General features: G+C 36.6%; 3 protein-coding genes across 5 annotated transcripts; all 3 read right to left on the reverse strand.

Annotated features, from left to right (window-relative positions):
* Positions 1–2,415: 2,415 nt before the first annotated feature.
* LOC113329532 (putative disease resistance protein RGA4) lies at positions 2,416–7,356 on the reverse strand. 2 transcript variants are annotated; one of them, XR_003349929.1, is made up of 3 exons: positions 6,971–7,356; positions 3,598–3,820; positions 2,416–3,491 (listed from the first exon to the last, which is right to left on the reverse strand). XR_003349929.1 is itself a non-coding variant. In XM_026576390.1 (2 exons), exons 1-2 carry the CDS (start codon positions 7,265–7,267, stop codon positions 2,716–2,718), a joined length of 369 nt encoding a protein of 122 aa, XP_026432175.1. In that variant the 5' UTR covers positions 7,268–7,356; the 3' UTR covers positions 2,418–2,715. The 2 variants fall into 2 exon arrangements, 1 of the variants encoding a protein (XP_026432175.1); XM_026576390.1 differs by lacking the exon at positions 3,598–3,820 and having other exon boundaries at positions 2,418–2,787.
* Positions 7,357–8,637: 1,281 nt separating this feature from the next.
* Positions 8,638–14,611, reverse strand: LOC113329530 (protein VASCULAR ASSOCIATED DEATH 1, chloroplastic-like). Its single transcript, XM_026576387.1, has 17 exons — positions 14,109–14,611; positions 13,960–14,031; positions 13,417–13,467; positions 13,233–13,298; positions 13,054–13,149; positions 12,749–12,850; positions 12,287–12,375; positions 11,995–12,194; positions 11,641–11,681; positions 11,420–11,507; positions 10,799–10,885; positions 10,650–10,704; positions 10,182–10,248; positions 9,976–10,072; positions 9,684–9,745; positions 9,236–9,595; positions 8,638–9,092 (listed from the first exon to the last, which is right to left on the reverse strand). The coding sequence occupies exons 1-17, from the start codon at positions 14,292–14,294 to the stop codon at positions 8,841–8,843; spliced, it is 1,971 nt and encodes a 656-aa protein (XP_026432172.1). The 5' UTR covers positions 14,295–14,611; the 3' UTR covers positions 8,638–8,840.
* Positions 14,612–16,943: 2,332 nt separating this feature from the next.
* Positions 16,944–19,632, reverse strand: LOC113329531 (tobamovirus multiplication protein 2B-like). Of its 2 annotated transcripts, none has more exons than XM_026576389.1 (5): positions 19,345–19,632; positions 18,893–18,958; positions 18,719–18,783; positions 17,750–17,812; positions 16,944–17,569 (listed from the first exon to the last, which is right to left on the reverse strand). In XM_026576389.1, the coding sequence occupies exons 1-5, from the start codon at positions 19,534–19,536 to the stop codon at positions 17,566–17,568; spliced, it is 390 nt and encodes a 129-aa protein (XP_026432174.1). In that variant the 5' UTR covers positions 19,537–19,632; the 3' UTR covers positions 16,944–17,565. The 2 variants fall into 2 exon arrangements, with proteins under 2 accessions (XP_026432174.1, XP_026432173.1); XM_026576388.1 differs by having other exon boundaries at positions 17,750–17,840.
* Between the last annotated feature and the right edge of the window lie 2,201 nt (positions 19,633–21,833).

Below are 21,833 nucleotides of genomic sequence, written 5' to 3' on the forward strand. Positions count from 1 at the left end.
CGATACTTGAGGTACATCTTAAATTGTGTATACATATTGTACTGACCTTAAGAGATGTTGTTGTTTCAGGCTAAGGAAAAATCTTAGCCTATGTGTGTACCCTCTTAAGGAGTGTCTGTCTAAGGAAGTCCTTAAAAAAATTATGAAATTGATTTTTTACGAAATCAAAGCTCATGCGCTTTAACTCAAGCGCAAGAGGAAGACGAATGTCTATTAACATATGCTTATTAGAAGATATTCCTTTGTGGTCGAAGCTTGCGGCCATCATTGCAGAAATTCAATTGACTATGTGAGTCTAAAGTAAATGAGAAATTACAAAGTCTAGACAACTATACTCTTTAATGAAGTAATTTTTATAGAATTAATGAAGTCAATGGAAAAAATAGTGATCCTTTGACGAAAGAATTATCTAGAGAGATAGTTTGTAATTATACATTGAGGAGGATGGGACTTAATCTCATAAAATAAACTTTCCATGAAGGATACTCAACCTTGATGATTGGAGATCCCAAGATCAAGGTTTTGAATGAAACAACTAATTTGTGGTGGGTAAAAGTAAATACTATCAGAGAATTATATTCTATGTCCCTTCCCTATGGTGTAGACGTGATAGTGTGACTGCATGTGAATGATGACTTTTAATTTGTCTTAATGAGTTCTATAGTTTCCATTTAAGATTGAATGGGGTGTAGCAGTAAACACTCTTGATGGAACTCACCTATCTGAATGAGGAAGTGGGTCGCTTCCTATGAGAATATGAGATGATTCTCTAGAGCATTCTGAGAAACGGGATACGTCCAGGGCCAAAAAGGACACAACGGCGTGAGCTTGGCAGCAATATTAGAGATATCATGTGTGGTTATTATCGCGAATTACACCAAACGCTAGCAGTTCAAGACATCGCGTTCACTGTCTCTAGCAAGCATTTCCGGTAATCTCTCAATAAGCGAAGGTTCAAGACCTCATGGACACCTCTGTGTATAATGGTATTTGATGTTTTTCAATGTGATTTTGTTTTTATCAATGCTTAACTAATTTGAATAGAATGAGTTTTATGGTCTTGGTATTACTGGTTATTAGGACCGAAAGGTCACTAAGGGTTCACTGGCCCATTTTCACTTTGGTGGATGAATCCTTTAGTTTTCCTTAAGGGAATTAAAGATGAAATCTCTCGATACTACTATGATTTTTGAACGATAGTATGACCCTGGGGTCGACACACCTTTGTGTGTAGGAGAGAACCTTGGAATGGCTAGTATGAGCTTGACACACACACGGCCCGTCAATCCATTCGGTCATGTCAGGTTGTGGTGTCGGGAAATGAGTTTACCAAGATCTACTATGTGTTTCGTGTTTTATTGGATTTTCATTCATGTGAGGGATTGTTGGAAAAATAGAATTTCTAGTGAATGAAAATTAATAATAAAACGTTTTTCTGAAGAATAAAATACCTTCCTAATTTATCTCCCAATCTTTATGAGATATAAATTTTCATTGAATTACAAACTTAATTAGCATTTAAGAATTTTCCTGATTTAACTTCTTCACCATCTCGGTTGACGCTCATGACTTACATATATCGGTTTTAAAATCTTTGCATCACAAAAAATAAATGTAGATTTTAGTTTCACCATCTATGTTTTGGATCGATGAGCTTTCGGCTGACAAGCTCTAGTAGAATAAGGTCTGGATGTGCTATTCAAGCTTTATTGAGATTGTTGAATCCTGGAGGCATATGTCAAGTAGAGCTATAACATCATCTTTTTCAGAGTGTAGCCGGACATTCTTGACTTAAGGACAACATGTTGAACATGTGCCTCAATCTACCATTACAAGCTTTATCTTTCTATGGTGTTTAACAGTGATGTTCAAGATATCAACAATTGAATCGGAGACGACACAAAAATCAGATAAGTGTCTCTTATATTAATTAGTTTTTTGATATGTTATTTTTTTAATTGTTACTCCCCAACATCCCTTTTCGCTAATCCATCACGGTTCTTCATTGAGTTTCCATCAAGGGTCTTCCCTGAAAGGTTGTTTCCTTTCACGTTTCCGGAAGGATTTCGTTTGGTTTCCAAACTGAAACTACCTTAACCAAAAACTGAAACTACCTTGACCAAACGGACCAGAAGTTTGATCATGATAAATCCAAGTAACTCCAAATCCCAACTCCATAAGGTATTAGAAAAGAGATTTCCTTTCATATGAAAATTCTATTTAATTTTCTAACAGTGGTTGAATACGCTGAGTAAGATTTAAAATGTCTCTCTTTCATTTTATTTGTTTTAAAAATTTCATACATCAAGGTTAATAATATTTACAAAGTTCATTTATCAACGCATGCATGAGACTAGTAATAATACAAGGCAACTAACTCGACTTAGAATTAGCAACGATTATTATCAAGTCGATTACAAGGAAGGAAACAAATAGCATTTCATTTAACCGACCATCTCTCCAAGTGTTCATAAAAAAAACATCAAAACAGTCTAGGAAACATAGGATTAATGTTTTCAGGCACGACATCAAATCAAGCATTCTTTTATTCGGGCTATAAAGCAGCTAATAACAATGAAAATGTTACATCCAATGGATATCTGAAAACCGAGACGTACCAACAAATAGAAGAGTTAGATCCAGATGTTCTTGGAAGAACAAAACCATCCAAGGTGTTCGGAAACAACAGAGGAACTAAGTGGTTTCAACATTAAATCAACCAAATCCTGGTCTCAGCTTAATATCTCCACTGCCCATGTAATATTCATGCAATGCAGTTGTATGCAGCTGTACAACGAAAGACAAATTAAATCAAAAGTATTCAATGCAGGCATTCATCCTCTACTCATGAGGATTCATATAAAAGAAAAAAGAAAAACCCAAAGGCCAACCAACCAACTAGTAGAGAATCAACTCAGCATCCCTGAGACAGTACTGATAATCACTAAATTCACACTCTTGGACTCAGTTGAGACCAATACGTATAAATATAATTTCATAAACCAAATAGTCTTTTATCAAAGGACACAAATTCCTAGTAATTGCAGGATCTTAAACTTCCCATACACTATGGGACTAATAATCTTAACATGCGGGCATAACATTCATTTGCAGAATCCAAGTAGTAACACTGAAAACAAAAGCAGAATCTGCCATAAGATTTCATATGTATGTGTAATAGACAAAACATTGAAGCAGAATCATGTGTCTTACGTCTTACTAGCAATAGATACCATTATTAAGTATGATAAGTGAGTAGTTATTAGGTAAATATTACCCTCTGATTTCCAAAGCTTGATCAATCACTCTTAAAGTGGTGGTGGTGGTGGTGGTATTGCTGAACTTGCATCTCAACCCAAACCATCATCTCAGTTTTAATACCTACGCTGCCAAAAATCTTTGTATATCACACAATTTAATCTCGTTCAATGCAAGAATATACCCAACCGAGAAGTAGAGAACCAAAAATCAACTCGCACGCCTGAGATGGACTAATTTACACTCCAGAATTCAGTTTATAACAATAACAATAGTATATACAATACAATTCCATAGACCAAACAGGAAATTATATATAAGGAGAGAGAGATAGAGTACCTCATGCAAGTCATGCTACTTCTTCATTAAATTAATCAAGTCCTCCACATCAGATGGATCTCCTAGGTCGTGGTCGTCTCTTTGAATAAAATCAAATACAATGCTTTAAGAAATGAGAGGGAGTTTAGATCATAGGTTAAATACTCCTTCACTTGTGGGCAGTTCCACATTACTAATGCCTCAAGAGAAGTCCATCCTCATAAATCTGGAAGAAACTTACGAACTGGGCAGTCAATGAAACAAAAATTTCGAAGAGAACCACTGTAGAGTTCAGGTCCATCTAGAGCAACCACCTCATCGTCATCATCATTTACACCAAATCCCTCAAACTGATTGCAGTTTGTAATCGTCAAAATTTGAAGACTACAATTTTTTTGAAGTATGGTTATTGCGAAGTATACAAGCTCCTCAGTGTTCTTCAAAACTAGGGTTGTTAGAGATGTCTGGCAAGATCTCCCAACTGAGCATACTAACTTGTAGTCGACCTTCTGTAAAACTAATTTCGTCAGAGAAGGAAACGAAGGGATCTCTGTTAAACTTTTGCAGCCACTAATCCTCAGATCCTTAAGACAAGGATATGAACCACCCAATTCTTCTAGAAGGAAGATATCATTAAGTTCAAGATTAACCAAGGAAGGAAACGAAGGGATTTCTGTTAAACTTTTGCAGCCACTAATCGTCAGATCCCAAAGACAAGGAGGAACATATGAATAACACAATTCTTCTAGGAGGAACATATCTGTAAGTTTGACGAGAAGTAAGGAAGGAAATCGGCCAATATCTAAACTCTTCAAAGACACTCCTGTAAGATAAAGACGGTAGAGACGCGGGAGCTGCCCAACAGAAGCTGGTAGTTATTTCATTCCTCTGCAGTTCCTAAATTCCAAATATTCCAATTTTGGGAAACTACAAGGAACACACATCCACGTGGGAAAGTCCCGCCCCATGAAGTTATAAATACTTAAATCTGTCAAACCAGTGGCCGGAGGTTGTAGAGCTTCAAATACTTGAAAATTACACGAACTGGTCCCAACTCATGCCCGTCTCTTCTTTTTTCTCACTCCAACGTAGTAGCAATTGACTTAGATTCTGTTTTCCTATCAAATTTTCTCTCTCAGCATCTCTTGGGTCGTTCACGTTCTCAAGACACCCAATAGCTAGCACCTCAAGACACTTTAGGTTTCCTAACTCTTCAATACCATCAATACATTCAGGTTCATTTTTTGGCACCATGTAAGTCAACATCTGAAGGCAAACTAGTTTTCCTACGCCTAATATTGTTTGGTTTTTCTGCCGTTTGTAAACAAAATGTCTAAGTTTTGTCCAACTTGTGACATCTTTGGGAAACCTGCACTTGAAAAGTTCCAAAACCTCAAGATTGCTGAGGTTAGCAAAAGACTCGGGTAACACTTTGATCCGAGTACCAATTAAATTGAGGTATCTTAATTGAGTTAATGCTCCAATATCTTCTGGTAATGCTTCAAGTAATGGACAGTTTTTGAAATCAAAAATCCTTAAATTAGCAAGACCTGCCACATATTCTGGTAAGGATTTTAAGTTTTTGCAGGTATTGACGTCTAATGTTTCCAAATTGGAGAGGGTGGCGACAGAAACAGGTAATTCTTGGATTGGGTTAAATGACTAATAAAGAAATCTAAGAGATTTCAGACCAGAAATAGAATCAGGAATAACTTTTATTTCGCAGTTATTGAGATCTAATGTCTGCAGATTACAAAGATTTGTGACAGGGTCAGGAAGTTCTACCATATCGGTAAATGAGAGTTCAAGATATCTTAATTTTTGTGAACACTGAATGTTTGTAAGAAGATTTTCAGCACCGGCTATGTTATTCAATACCAATGTCTCCAGATTATAAAGTTTATTAATGGACTGCTCATCCACTTATTCCCGAAGATCAACAGAGGTAAGGAAAAGGTACTCAGCTTGAAATTCAAAGAAAACAACTTTGGAAAAGCAAGATTTGGTGCACGACCCACATGTAAGATACGCAGATGATTATTTTCAGACAAGAGAGGACTCGAATTAGAACCTTCGGGTATAAAACAAGCCCGCAACTTCCTTGCATCACTTAAGCTTTTCCAAAATGTTGGTGATATGTCTTCATCAAGATCTAACTTTAATCGACGATCTTCAGAAACATCTTTGAGCTCACTTACCTTAAGAGATACCAATTCATTTTCCCCAAGAACATCTTCTGCGAGATCATGAATCTTGCACATCTGAATATCGCCCAAGTCGTTCCTTTTGAAATCCTGGAAAAAGGAGGCCCGTGCCAGAATTTCGAATTAATCACGTCCAAAGTCTTCAACTGATCTTTTGTGCCTAAAATCAGATCGTTTGAGAAATCCTTCTGCCATCCAAAGATGAACCGAAGTTTCTTTGCTAATCTCCCAATTCCTGGGAAAGATTGAGCAATAAGAGAAACATTGTTTCAAATGAGATGGCAAGTAATTATAACTCAATCTTAATACTGGTAAGATTTTTCTTTTGCTTTCTGGAGTATTCCAGATATCATCATCTCTAATTTTTATCCAATCGCTTTCTTTATTTTTTGAGCGCATTAGACTGCCAACAAATTTAGCTGCAAGTGGTAAACCACAACATTTTTTTTGCTATTTCATTTCCTATTTCTGACATTTTTGGAGCATTTAATGCTCCACCGGGAGAAAAGGCTTTGTGCTTAATAATAGACCAACATGCATCATCTTCTAATTGGTTCAAATTGTAAGGACGAATACTCCCCCAAACAACAGACGCAACTTGGTCATTGCGTGTAGTGATTAATATTTTACTCCCTGGAGCACAAGAGAGCAGCACACACATGAGACTCCCCCATTGCTCTGAATCCTCATTCCATAAATCATCAAGTACTAGAAGATATTTCTTTCCATCTAATTTTTCTTTTACATATCTACTAGTACATGAATACTTGAAGGCTTATGGAACTTAGCTTCAGTAATGGACTCCATAATATTTACTAAGATGACTTCAATATCAAAATTTTCCGAGACATGAACCCATATTTTTGGCTGAAACAGTCTTTGTAAACGAGTTGTGCAAGTGTTGTCTTCCCCAGCCCCCCATACCTACTATGGATATTACAGAAATATTTTCAGGAAACTCATTAGGATTGGCAAAAGATGATGATGATGATGTGGTATTGGGATGTGTCTTGCCGGTCCAGTTGTTCAGTAATCTCACCATCAGGAGTAGGTGTAGTACTTTCCAACTGAAACCTATCCATATCTTGGGTAATTTCTTCTAATCTCTTATTAATATCTTTGATTTTTTTACCCATTTTTATGCGAAAAGCAAGTGAAGGTTTTGAAGAAGATGAAGGGAAATTGATTACCTTATGCTTCGAGCTATCCACTCTATCACGGCGAAGCATATCCTCATAGGAGAACTCATCAATCACGTCATCAGCATCGTAAGCAATATCCTTGAGCCTTCTCAACCAGAGTTTTACAAGTTCTTCCTTCTCTTGCCTTTTCTCTGCGTCAGCAATCACAGCGAGAATCGTTTCCGAGGTACTTTGAAGCTTCTTCAAGTCATCTTTGACATCCCAAGCCAAAGCAATGTCTTTGGAAACAGCACCCACCAGCTTTTTAAGAATTCCTGTTGCACCACTCATAAGAATATCTTCCATAGTTATAAGGTGTATATGAAAGAAGAAACAATTGAAGGAAATTTGAATGATTTGGAAATAAAAATTTGCAGAAGACTAAAACAACTTTATTGGATACGATAGGTGTTTATGTGTAAGGTAGAGGTTAGCATTTTGACATTAATTTATGTATATATGGAAGGTTTGATAAGAAACTTACTAATTAATATAATATAAGAAATAGTTGAAAATGTCTAATTAGTGATTAAGTAAACTAGCCCAAGGCATAAATCTCAGATTCGGATCTTACATAAATGTATAATTTGAATAATCCAAGTTGTTGTATATTACTTAATCAACAATCTTGTTGTCTCGACATGATTACTTCATAAACTTATTAGTTGTGTCAGCCATGTTCATCTGTGAAAGATTAATTCATTAGTTTTAGCAGTCACTATCTGCCGATTGTTTAAAATGCCATTTCTCGGTTGAATACTTACAAAATGCATAAGCTAAATTATAAGTGAAGGGGCATGTTACCTGATCTTCTCCAAAGACCGTTTCACAGCCTGCGACCCTGTCCGAACAATCATAATGCGCGTGAACCTGTCACCTATGAAAATATTTTGAAAAACAGTAAATTAATCAGAAGTCCACAAGCTAATAAGATAGCGAGAGGTAGGTAGTTGCAAGTTTCAAGATTGTTAAAACGATAAACTAGCTAATTGTTAAAATTCAGCAAATAAGAGTGCCCCTTGCTTGGTTTTATCCGTATGATGACATTGGAAAATGGACGATCATACTTGCCATCATCACCATAACGCCCTCAGAGGATTAGCTAAGGTCTGGTTTGAACGTTTTAAGTTTCAGGTGATGAGGTACAAGTACAACTCCCTTTAACAAAAGAATATATATACATTTTATTTTATTTTGCTAATAAACTTACACAAGCACCACCACCTGAATATAGCAAGACCCACCGTGTTGCGACTGTATGAAATGATTTCATAAGAATCGAACACAAATCATCATTCAAAATAAAAAAGCTACCAGAAAAGAAAAATACGGAAAATTTTAAAGGGTTTTGAAGACTCACCGGACAGGAATTGAGATAACTCCCATTTCACCTTCTTTAGGAAGTAGGGGAATGCCATAAAGTGGGATTAAGTGGAACAGAATTGACCGGATGGTAAATTCCGTCCCCAAATACGTGATGATACGCAGGCTTTTTCAGGTTTCTTTGTCTTTCTGTAATAAAAACCATGATTGCAGTCGAACAGAGACTCGAGGTCGAATCCTTGAAGCGAGAGGAAGATCGCATTAGTACTTAAAAATCTCATCTTACTTCCTCCTTTCTGTACAGTCATATCCCAGCATGTAATATCTCCTCCAAATGAATCCAGTTTTTCAAGTTCAACAGGAAAGTATTTAGCGCTTTTACTTCAGTTAAAACATCACAATGAACCATCCAATTGCTCGTGAAGAAAAACTGTTCATATTACAGAAAATGGCATGGATGATATGCTCAGGTCATTACTTTTTGTTATACAATAAATAGACACTCGTGAATATATACAGTTATAGGTCACCAGTAAGAAAGAAGTCTGTCTACAGGTTATTCTGTTTTCTGACTTTTAAATTTTTCAAGGCCTGTTAGATAAGTTTTCAAGAGTAAATGTTCGTGCCGCATCTTCTCCAGACGAGTCTCGACCATAAGCATTTCATCTTTGAGGTGGTGAATTCGCTTCTCTAACCAAGCTACAGCTTCTGCTTTGTCTCCACCATTGTTTCCAAAACTGTTCATGTAATCCACTTGAGATATCACATGGACTTGGGGAGGCCTTGCTAAAAGAACGATTATGCTCAGCTGGACAACCAAAAGAGAAGCAACTAAAAGCATCAGACAATGAGAAAGGAAAATAAATAACTGATAAAACTAGCACTTTTCCTAAATCAAGTGATTGCACAAAGAAAACGTTCCAGGATTACGAATATATCATAAGTTAGTACCTGCATCAGAATGAGGATCGAAATAGAAGCTATAACCAAAATCAGTGGAAGGCGGTTTTGATTTTTCATATACACAAAAAACCTCTCCAGTATCTCTCCAAGTAAAGATGTGGTTGATGACGCATCACTTGCATCTCTGCGCACAGGACTCTCTCGTCTACGACTGCGATTCCTTGAGTGCTTGGTGTTAGTTGCCGCATGTGTGGTAATTTCAAGACTGTTGTCATTTAACTCTGAAGGTCCCACAGTTTCTAACTGAACCTCATCATTTGGAATTGCGTTCAAAGTAGGATTAACACTTGCACTGGAAACGCCACTTTCTAGTTTAGAAAGTGCCTTTTGCTTCACTAATTCAAGTGCCTGAAGTAAGTTCAGCATATTAGGTAGGGTCTAAACAGAATAAACACAAATAAACCAGAAAACATTAGATAGAAGGAGAAAATAATACATTTTCCATCCATATAGCATAGGCATCTCGGCACTCATCAATGGTGTTAGACTCAATTTTCCCTGTAACACCAAGAAGAACAAATGACTTTCAACATACGAATAAAAGAACCAGGAAGAACTTTGAAAGATGGCAAAGCTGCTAGTGTAGCATATCTAACGAAGGTGAAACTTAACAATGTAAATCTAAAAGTTCCAACATCTTTAGAGAATAGTTCCAGAGAGGTAATCCACCACTGTTTATGCAAAGCACAAGAAGATATTTTTGTTGACTAGGGAGAGCTTAAAAATACCTTTCCACATAGTTTTCTTAGAAAATGCCACATTAACATAAACTCGCACAAGGCACAAATTTGTCTCATTGCCAACTCTTTTCACATCCCAAAGGCCCTGATGTTTTTGACAGCAGAACAGAGTAATTGTAAATCAAATATGAAAACAAAGACACCTTATTTCCACGCAACCAAATTATAATAATCAGATACAGATAATATAATACCTGAACACGGAAATAATCTGCGTATGGAACATCACCAACTTCTTGTGATGTCTCTATCACCAAATGGCTGGTAGAGGGATAAAACGGTCAGCGAGCTAAAAAGCAAACATTCAACAATGCTCGATACATGATTGATAAAGACTGAAGCACAAAAAAATAATCACAAAATTAAGCAAGCCACAAAGATATCCTGCAGTTAATATAACTCTGTTTCTGATTAACTGTCATTAGTAAAAACAAATTAAACCCAGAATCATCTGACCCAGAGTTGACAGATATAATATGAAAATTCGAACAATGACCCATGATTTTGCAAGTATAATAGTACCATTTTCATATAGTATCATCACCAACAATAAAAAGGCTGTGTTGGTTGTTCTCCAATATAACTCTAGGTAGGAGCACAGAAAATAAATTTTCGATAAAGACCAACATCATGAAATTCAAAACTAAGTTAAGAGAATTTACCTGTTTCGGTAAACTCGAAACTTCTGGACTTCTTGACACTGCCCAAATTTTGCACCTTGAATCCAATAAATCATCAATTAAACTAAATTTGCAACTCAAACTGTACAGGCATATAGATTTAAATTTGACCTCCTTGAAAATTGGCTTACCTAAATATAACTTGATTGGATGCAAAAATGATACATCACGTGCATGCCCAATTGTTTCATGCTCATACCAAGAAGAGCACCTAAAATCTGAAAAATATAAGAATCACATATACAGGAAAACGAATGTACAGGGAGTTCCATATAAATCTGGACACTATGCAGCTAAACTCAAAATCAGCTGCTACCATCTGGTTGTACAAGTTCACCATCCACAATCCCGGACCCCATAGCATACATGATACACATGTCGTTCTGATTACCATGTAAATTCGTTTCTTCTCTATATACTCCCATGTCAACCTTTTACTTCTTTTTTTTTAATTATTTAGACACTATGTCAAGTTAAATCTACTTTTTTCCCTATCTCCCTACTAGTTTAGTCCAGAAATAGAGAGACGATTAGGTAAATATCAATTAACACCGAAAAATGGTTTTAGGCTTTTAGCCCTACTATATCCTCCATCATACCGGGTGACCCAGAAGATCAATTAAACTGTTAACTGGCCCAATGCCATGTGGAGCTTTTCATCACATCAATGGAAGCTTATCTTCAATGTAAACTAACTAACAAAATAAATAACTAGCTTACAACAAGTTTAATAGCAGTTTAAGTCATTCTACCTTTGTCGCCGCATTTTTTATGGAAGGATTCAACAAAACCAACAGCGGCGTCCGAGAAGAAGTGATTAAAAAACTCTTCTACTTGAATCTGGGGGAATAACATGAACTTTTACTTCAGATGTAACTTTTCACGTTGCAGAAATTTTTAAAAATCAAATCATACTCTGAACAAGGAGAAAGTGCATCTTTTGATATACCAGTAGCAAATAACACAACATTACCTCAAACTTTGACTCGGCAACCTTAGTAAAGAATTCCGGTACTGTAAAGGGAAAGAATATTCATAGATTTAAGAGTACAAACTTTGACCAAAATATACAAAGTCGAAATAAGCAACATACTAAGGAGACAGGTATCCATAACTTTAGCAACAGTAACAATTGGCTCATGTGATGGTATGCTGCATGCCTACAATCATAGTGCAGATTTCAAAATGAAACTCTTTGTGCATGTTTCTGGGGAATAATACTCTATTTGCATTCATTTCAACTGTAATAATTGCAATTAGTTTGAAGCAGAACGCAAAGAATTTATTAAAACCTGTCTTTAATTTGGAAATAAAAGAGTCAACCAACCTTGAGGAGCATCCGCATCCTCAGGCGTCCACCTCAAAGACGGTAATGAAGATGAAGGCTCAGCAACTACAACTGGTTCTATATGTTCAACATTTTCTTCAACTTCTGAAGGTCTTCCTGCTGCTACATTCACGTCAACTATTCCGTTACTACCACCAAACGAGAGTTCATGTCCTCCTTGAAGAAGAACATCAGTGTTCCTGATGCACAATAGAGTTGCAAATATTTAATCCCTCTCTTATTAGAAGCTATGAGAATCATGCTTGATAAACAAAATTTCCCCCCACGATACCTGTCTGGTGTAGAAAGTCCGTTGTCTGGGGTTCGGTCCGGAGTAGCAGGAAGACTGTCCAGGAGGAGTTTGATCTCACACTTTGAATCCTAATATACAAACAACACATTAAAAACACTTAACAGCCAAAAAACATCGACTCAGCTTCATTTCAACTATTGACTATCGAGTTTATCTATTCAAGATTACAGACTTCGGATAATTGGATGGTTGACATCACTAGAACGAAGATCAATAGGTTATAACTCTATATGAATACTGTTAGCATACGGAATGTTACAACGACAACTAAACATATCATGGAAATAGCATCCACGGTACAGTTGTCACATAGAGATAAAGTGAAAAAAGAAGAGAAGTGCATCTAGCCATCTACACCCAGAAACTCGTCTATTTCCAAAAAGATTTGATCAGGTGAATTAGGAAAACCTAGTACATACTTTTCATCAGCAAATCTCATACCTGTCGATCTATGCGGTCCTCAATACCATCAGAATGTTGTGCCCATCCATCAACAATGGCCCGGTAAGCTTCATCGCGCGACAGGAACGATGCAAAAAAATACTGCCAAAAATAGGAGTAAGACATTGGTTTATTAGGACCAATTCCTAACTTATTTGTATGGATGGTTGCAAAAACATTAACCCAGTAGACATAGATCCTACAATAACATGTTGTGAACCCAGAATCTGCAATTACGGTATTTAGTCATCAAATAACAAAATGCTATTACTGCATGCAAATAAAATGACAAACAAATAACATACCCTTTTTCCCCCAGCAATTATATCAATGGCATTAGGAAATATCCCTGCTGTCTTTGCTTTCCGAATACATGTTACTTCATTGAAGGGGATTGCTTTCTGCATAATGAATACATGTTACAAATTTCCCGCAAAAAAAATCTTAATATGAGATAATGTCACTGAGTAGGTTCAGCACTTACCTTAGTCTCGTATCCAAATATGTTTGAGTAAAAGCAAATATGGCGAACAAACAGATACATATGACCCTGAAATCCAAAATGTAGTAGTTACAAAATATGCAAATAGCAACTGGAAACTGTCAAATAACAGCACCCACAGTTGTTAGTTCGGGATACAGCATCAAACAGCTCATAGATTAAATACCTGAAGAAGAATATTCTCTTGGAATGCACAGTTGAAATCTTGTACAAGAACCTACACAATAATCAAAACAGTAGTTTAATTAAAAAACAAAACTAGCTCTTTGCTCTGCATCAGCAAGTATACAGCAATTGAGTTTGTCGACCACTAGGTACTAGGTAGTTGTATTGGAGAGGCAATGGGTGGGGGCATTTTTCTTTCTTTACACCCACTAGCCCTGAATTTCAAATTTTCAATGTTGATGGTGGTGGCACTTGGTGATGGGTAGTTGTAATTTCCGGCATGACCACCACACCACTCACCACCAACATCCATGAAACACTCACCACATCAAATTTGTGAATAAATTGGACATGGTGGTGGTGATGGGTGATAATCACCACTCCCACCATTCACCACCAAACTTGTGGGTAAATTGGGGTTGTTAATCTTATACACAAAATTTCCCTAATTACTAGACATGCAATTCAAAATCCAATAATGAAAACAAAATCCCTAAATTCCAGAAACTACAATTAATAATCCATTCAAATCCAATTGACTTACTTCATCAGAAGGTAATCGAAACAAAAGCCTATATTCTTCACTCTTCAAATACCCAGGAGAAGAAGGTGAAAACTGCACCAAAAAAAAAAAAACTCACAAAAATCAAACAAAATTACAAAACCCCACGAAATTGAACTCAAAAAACTTACCAGAATATCAACATCATCAGAAGAAGCTTCAGCTTCAGAACGATTACCGGCACCAGCAGCATGAGCACTAGCAGATTTAGTAATCAGTGGTGATGAAGAAGGTGTAGAAGTAACTGAATTAGAGTTACTGTTACTGCTATTGTTATTATCCTGAACTACAATTGAAGATGAAATCAGGGTTTCCATGACTGACTGAGCTCCGATTGAGAGAAAGAGATAGAGATCTATTCTGTGAGTGAAATGAAAGGAAAGGAAAAGAAAAGAGTAGAAAACGGGGAAGGACTAGGGAGAGTCAACTGAGATGAATCTGATGATGAAGAAAGGTTTCTTGTTTTATTTCTTTTGTCTAAGAAACAAGACAAACAAGAAAAAGAGGGTTCGGATGAGATTAGATGATGTCGGTTAGAGTTTGGAGAGACTTGAAAAAAAACACGAGGAAACTGAAGCAGTAAATGAAGTGAAAATTGCAGCTCAGCTCCGCTTTCCATTGGTCCAAATGCAACTCCTACAGCCAATGCGGGTATAAGATAAGATCCCTCTTAACATCTACACTCTTGCCAGTAGAAAATCCTATGTAAGTGAAGAATGTGATCCCATATAGTGGTCCGAAAATCAAACCATCAAGTGCCAGTTTCCCGGCAACAAATCGTAACGATGTTGGTTGGTATTTTAGTCGTCATCTCATCAGTCTATCTAGACCTTCATACCAGAAATGGCCAATTGGACCAACAAATCCGAAGCCAAACCCGCTAGTCATAGCTGCTCTTTTCCAATTCATCTTGAATTTTTCATCATCATCGTCGTCCTGTTACAAAGGAAAATGGTATCAGCATTTAGTGGATTTTGTTTTGTTTTGTTCACGCAAAACGAAATCGGCCAACTTTTTTTTTTTTCTTTTTGTAAAACAATCCGACCAACAGCATGTTTGTTTTTTCCTCTATGTAGACACGATTTATAAAGGGATAACAGTCCTACTAACTGCTGATATCATTTCATCGATCCAACGGTCAGGATCGTTGGGATTTTTTTGTCCTATATGAAACGGTATCAGCACTTAGTAAAACTGGTATCCCTCTTTATAAATCAAATAACACCAGTGAGATGCTATTTTTGAGCCTATACCTCTATTAAACCTTCAAATGATTAATATACCCTTGAATAAATTTATAATGTCCAAAAATAATTCTTTAATTTAAAATCTAAAATTTCCCCTGTTTCAAAAAAAGTGATACTTTCGCCCGTTTCAGGAAAAGGAATATTTTCGTGTTGTTTCAGAAAAAAAGTGATATTTTGCTCCGTTTCAGAAAAAATGACACTTTAGTCCCGTTTCAGAAAAGGTGATACTTTCCCCCCGTTTCAGAGAAAGTGATACTTTCGCATGTTTCGGAAAAGTGATACTTTCGCATCGTTTCAGAAAAAGTAATACTTTCGCCCGTTTTAGAAAAAGTGATACCTTCGCCCGTTTCAGATAAAGTGATATTTTTGATCCGTTTCAGAAAAAGTGATATTTTTACCCCGTTTCAGAAAAAGTCCCTCCGTTTCAGAAAAAGTGAACATCTTTGGTTGTATTTTCTAATACATTTTTTTTCGTTTTGGAATTTTGGACATCTTTGGTTGTAATGGGAATTCATGGATTTTTTGAATTTTATAAGGATAAAATGAGAAATATATAAAATTGGCTACACAATATAGAGTTGTTAGATAGTGGTCAAACAAACATGATTTTAAGAGAATTATATAGTGATATTTATATAGATATAGAGGTAAACGTCTACGTAGAACCCTCTACCTATATAGAGGAAAAAATAAACGTGATGTTAGGTTATGTAACAGGCGTTCGGATACCAGAAGTAATAATCAGATTTATGGAAAGTTAGGGTGTCTGGTTAGTAGAAGAGAAGTCAATCCCATAAATGGAATGCAAAAATAATTCTACTTCACAAAAAAGTTAATTTTGTTTGTCTTTTTGAAGTTGACTTCAATTCTGACTTTTTAGCTTTTAGAAATCAAAACTATTGACTTTTCAAAAAGATTGGTTCTCATTTGTTAAAGTTAGATGTGCATGAACATCAATAGCGCGTTTGGATATACATTCAGAAGTTACTTTTTGAATTTTGGAAGCAAAAAATATCATAAATTAATTTGTCTAACTTCCGATCCATTAATTTGTCTAACTTCCGATCCGATCTCCGGTGGGACAACTGCCACTGGCATATCTCTTTGTGAAAGGGTGTTAAGCTGTGATTTTCTTAACTCCATTTTTAGTTGTTTGTAATGTAATGGGAATTAGGGGAAAGATTTGTTGTTGTGGGAAAAGTGGAGGTGCATATTTTTGTTTTATTGTTTGTTTGGTATGTCGACAAGACATGATTTGGATTACAAGGAGAAAATTCAAAAGTACATGCACAACTAATCCCAACAACAACAACAAATTCTGATCCCAACAACTAACCAAGTGGTACCACTGCATGACCATTAGGTAATGGTAGAGGTCCAGAGTTCGATTCCTTCACCTTTCAAAACAAAACAAGAAAAGAAAAAGGACCGGTGGAAAACCGGTAACATTTCCGACTCGCTATGTTTTTATAACATTTTGGGTTGATATTATCAGGGTTCAAGGCTGATGGACGGGTCAAATGGGGCCATGTCTGGGTTAGGTAGTGGATAGTGGTGGGTATCAGAAATCGAATTCCATTATCCTAAACACACTCAACCCCACGCCATAATTTGACAACAACATGCCAAACCTGACAACCTGTATGATGGAATGCACCACCAACCAACCTTTCAAAAAAAAGAATTCCAACATGAAATTGTTAACTGTCTGCATAAAAGTGACTGAACAAATATGATACCTTTCGATCTGCAGATAATTGAAAAGAGACTGCAATTTGAAAACTAACATAAGAAGATTACAATCAAGCATATACTAGAACAAACTTCGGCATAACCAGTCGGAACTAATTTCACAACATTGACCATAACATCATGTCATATTGTATTCCTTCCAACGCCCAACAAGACTACAGCAAAAGGTTACAAAGGATCGCCTAATTCTATGTTTGAACACATTCTGTATGATTTCTGACAATGGTACACCCAAAGTAACACTCACTGCTTGAATTCTCTTTTCATTGTTCATTCAGATGTGTTAATCATTTGACTTAGCAAAGACCAAGAAACCAGTTCAGATAGCTTTTTCAAAAATAACATGGTTTCTATTTCTATCCTACATGATTCACATGAGAGGGAGCAAACCAGCCAATTCTGGAGGAGTAAGACAATTTGACATAAAAGGCCAATCTTCAGATAACTTTTTCAACAATAACACACCTTGTATAATTTTCTTTTGAGCAAGTTGATCACGTATAAGAGTCGAGGGAATTAGAGGACTACTTTTCCCAAACCCTACTCAATACTCAGCTATGTGGTTCTGTAAGTTTATCGGCTTCCCCAGCTACCTGCAAAGGTTTGTAAGGATGCAATTAGAAGTTTTTGGAGTTTTTAATATCTGAAAAGACAGTGCAAGTTTCAGGAGCAAATTGAGGAGAACGCTGAGAACTTTCACGTCTACAGGGGAAAGAAATGTCTAGTAGAAGAAGGATGGGACTTGCTGATGAATTCTAAGGGATGGACGATACCTCTTGAGGCTGACGAACACGTAGGGAATGCTGAAGCTGGGTGCTTTCCATCGTTGATAGTAACTGTGTCACAGTCTTCAAATGTGGAACACTGAGATTAACTTAAAAAAAAAATACATAAAAAAAAAAAAAAAAAAAAAAAAAATACAGCAAAAACTAAAATTGGGAAAAGTTCGTGATATAGATGATTAAAATATTAAACAAGAGCAAATTGGCATAGTTGTGTCTGACAAGTTCTTCAGAATGACTGCTGACATATAACAAAAAAAAATTCAATTGCAGGAGACTCTCTTGAGAAGTCACTAACCATTTCTAAAGCAAATTAGACGTCCCATAGACTTTCTTGCTCGTTTCTAGGCTGTTCACAAAGGATCAACTACAATTAATTGAATAATACTGATTAGCTTCCACCTAAATGTTAAGTCAGTCATGGTCCTTGGCCTTGGGCACTCATTCGTAAACTAATTTGAACCCTTTATAGTTAGAAGGCAACAGACAGTTACTATCTTACAACTAGTACATCTGGAACATAGGACAGATGCGAAATAGTATTACCTCCGTCGCAGAAAAAGTGATATTTTCACTCTTTCATTTCTGCCTAAAAAAATAGGCCAGATTGAAAAGGTGAAAGTAACACATTTCCTGGGACGGGGGTTGTAGTAACTGCCTTTTTATGGGCTTTCACCTATACCTTTAACACAAATTTCTGTGAAGCTTATGAAGTAGTCTGGCAGTGAACAGCAGGCGGCAACCAAACCTCCAATAAATACACATCTACAAGAGCGTGACACTAGCCAACACAAAGATACTTGAACTGAACTCACATGTAATGCAGACATCACAGGAAGCTAACAACTAGCTTAGGATTACATTAACACGTTTCTAATCCTATTTTAATTCAATCAACAAGGACTAGTATTGTAATCCTCTCAACTCGAGTCCTTGACACAGAGAAGAGAAAACACTGACCTCTGTAGTCCACTTTCCATATGGGCATCCAGCGCTGAAATGACCCGAGGCATCTGTTCTAATACCTGCGTATACACCCACAACAAAAGGAAACAAAAGAGTGATCAGGATTCGCTATCCACAATGCAGATTCATTCGCTCCACAAAGAAAATTGAGTACCAGGAACAACATACTTGTGCTGTGTTCTTGATTGTAGCTGTTTTCGCCAATAAATTTTTCGGAAGCTTTAACAAATGAGCCTGCAAATGAAACATTACAAAATTAAGCAATCAAAAGAGATCCACAAACGGAACTAGGAAAAATTGTGCTATATTGCAGGACCAATTATCACCCACCACCGCCACCCACCACCGCCACCGCCACCACCACCCAAAATCACCAAATGGGACTGGTTGTACACCAAATTACTCAACAATACAAAACTCTGAGAACTGGTAATTTGCAGATGGGTTCTGTAAAAGACCCTATCTTGATCAGAAAAATTGAAACTTTATCAATTTCTTTCATCCAATTTTAAAGCAATAGAAACCAATTGTGTTATAGAAGAATGAAACCCTAGATTGGAAATCTTCAAATTAAAAGAAAAAACCCATGAATGAATCTGAGAGAGAGGGGGTGATGATACCTGGGAAGGAGAAGATTGTTGCATGAGTTGTAAGAGATTAGAAGTAGATTGAATAGCTTGAGATAAATGTTCGTTTACTGTTGCTTTAGCTGTACCTTCTCTGGTTGTTGAAGATGAAACCCTGATTCTACTCGAAGTAGCTGAAGGTAGTGATGATGTTGATGATGATGTTCTCAATAATGGCGATGCCATCTTTGATTTTTTTCTGTATTGAATTAGAACCAGGGAGAGAGAGGGAGAGGGTCTGGAACATCCAATGTGAAGAAGAAGAGCTGGAGAAACTGATGCTCGCTGTTGGGCCTGGATAGAACAACACGCGGTTGGTGCTAACACCCACGCAGAGATAAAAGACCTTATGGGCTCTGGGCAACAACAAGGTGAACATGTGAACCATAATATTGGGCATACCAAAATCTTCCAAGGCATACTGAATGAAGACAAAAAAAGGTTGTGAAATAGCAAAATCAGATAACCCCTTAACCCAAAAAAATTTTAATGGCAAATCTGCCCTTTACGTATTAGTGTTAATAATCTTGATTAGTGATTAAATATTTTGTTTAGTGATTAAAATAATTTTCAGAATTATAAGAGTTGTTTAGATGAAAAATTTGAGGATTAAGAAGGAGAGTAAGAGAAGGAGAAAGTGAGAAAATTCTAATTCTTGATTCAATGGAGGATGAGGAGGGTCATATATCATCTAAAAAACCTAGGAAAATGCACATCAACTACACCAATAATTCCCAAATGGCTGATTTCTTAGATTATGAGAATGATTTTACACCCACTCAAACTCAAGCTCAAACTCAAACACAAACTCAAGATCATGATTTTTATGAGCCAAATCCTGATGATGAAGACATTGATGAGGAACCCAATGCTTCTATTACACGGTTACACTTATATCATATACTTAATCTCACTTTTATAGCTCTCAATTATCAAAAGTTAGGTTTTTCGAATCAAGGTTCGGCGAAACAGGTTGAGGTTCGGCTCACATCTATGAGCCGAATCTACCAATTGATGAACAGTTCGGCTTACTGAATCTGTTTACTGCATGCGCCGAACCTATAATTTCCAATTCCAACCCTTATGAAAGTTTCATAGTAAGCCGAACAACATCCTGAATAGCCCGGAATAGAATCATTACTAATTCGGCTTACATATCCAAAATCGTATGTGCCGAACATAATTTTTTAATTTCTGGGTTGAAATATTGTTACTAGTTCGGCACATATGGAGAATATCGTATCAGCCGAAACCTCTTATGTTTAAGGTTCGACACATAATATGATTATAGTCTGAGCCGAACATGAATTTGAAAATTTTTGGGTTAAAATAATGTTCGTGGTTCGGCACATATTGAGGATTATCGTATAAGCCGAAACCTCTTATGTTCAAGGTTCGGCACATAATATGATTATTGTCTGAGCCGAACATGAATTTGTTAATTTTTAGGTTAAAATATTGTTCGTGGTTCGGCACATATTGAGGATATCGTATAAGCCGAAACCTCTTATGTTCAAGGTTCGGCACATAATATGATTATCGTCTGAGCCGAACATGAATTTGTTGATTTTTGGGTTAAAATATTGTTCGTGGTTCGGCACATATTGAGGATATCGTATAAGCCGAAACCTGTAAATGTTTATAGTTCGGCACATAATGTGATTATCGAATGTGCCTTGTGATATTCTTTGTAGATCGTGCTTGGACCCATGGAAAATCAACCTGATCCAGTAGACATAATTCACGAGGATACCAAGGATCATTTCCAAAATGATTTGGTATGTAAGAACCTTTTGTTTACCTTAATGTTGTCGGAATATTCCAAAATTTTTCTTACAAATTACTTGTTTTGGAATGAACGTAGATATGGAAAACTAAACCAGAAGTTCTGGATTGGCTTGAGGAACACGTGATGAAGATAAATTGTGTACTAGTTAAAGGAAAACAAAGCCGATGGGATCGGTTTGAAATGATTTGTGAACGTAGTCACACCTTTTCCTTGCCCACCCGGAATGCGCCCAATTGGCTCTATGCTTCCCACAAGTTATTATATTGAATTGCACGTACAAGACTAATAAATATGGAGAATACCAAGGTCCATATTAAACTCATTAAAATCAATTAGATCTTATCTTCAACTTCAAGAGAATGAAAAGACAAACACAACGCAAAAAGAATGAGGTCATTCCGACATCGGACAAAAAAGTTATGGACAAAACAAGATCGAAAAACTTGAGTGTGCAAAGAGAAGGTTCGGCTGATAACTCAATAACACGAGATAGCCGAACCTAGAGCCTGCAAATCAATATTTTCGAAGTGTTTACATAGAGAGGTTCGGCTTGAAAGTGATCTAATCGATTCAGCCGAACCTGACAACCACCTGGGGTAAATTTCACTTCTCAGGTTCGGCCGGGAAGGTTTGCAAGGTATTAGACGAACCTGACATTGTTCTGGGACGTACTCAATACACATTTTGGGGTTCG

This window comes from Papaver somniferum, unplaced genomic scaffold, assembly GCF_003573695.1.
Source record: "Papaver somniferum cultivar HN1 unplaced genomic scaffold, ASM357369v1 unplaced-scaffold_117, whole genome shotgun sequence".
Lineage (NCBI taxonomy): Eukaryota > Viridiplantae > Streptophyta > Magnoliopsida > Ranunculales > Papaveraceae > Papaver > Papaver somniferum.

Bases quoted from the DNA above. Each gene is read 5' to 3' on its own strand.
- LOC113329532 (XM_026576390.1), bottom strand. From the start codon at position 7,267: ATGGAAGATATTCTTATGAGTGGTGCAACAGGAATTCTTAAAAAGCTG. The intron at 2,788-6,970 runs GTAATCAATTTC...TTCGTTGTACAG, and splicing joins TGGATAGCTCGAAGCATAAG to CTGCATACAACTGCATTGCA.
- LOC113329530 (XM_026576387.1), bottom strand. From the start codon at position 14,294: ATGGAAACCCTGATTTCATCTTCAATTGTAGTTCAGGATAATAACAAT. The intron at 12,851-13,053 runs GTATGTTATTTG...TATTTTTGGCAG, and splicing joins TAATTGCTGGGGGAAAAAGG to TATTTTTTTGCATCGTTCCT. The intron at 12,195-12,286 runs GTATCGTGGGGG...ATTGTGCATCAG, and splicing joins GGACTTTCTACACCAGACAG to GAACACTGATGTTCTTCTTC.
- LOC113329531 (XM_026576388.1), bottom strand. From the start codon at position 19,536: ATGGCATCGCCATTATTGAGAACATCATCATCAACATCATCACTACCT. The intron at 18,959-19,344 runs GTATCATCACCC...TTTCATTTGCAG, and splicing joins AACAATCTTCTCCTTCCCAG to GCTCATTTGTTAAAGCTTCC. The intron at 17,570-17,749 runs GTATCGTCCATC...AAACCTTTGCAG, and splicing joins GTGTTCGTCAGCCTCAAGAG to GTAGCTGGGGAAGCCGATAA.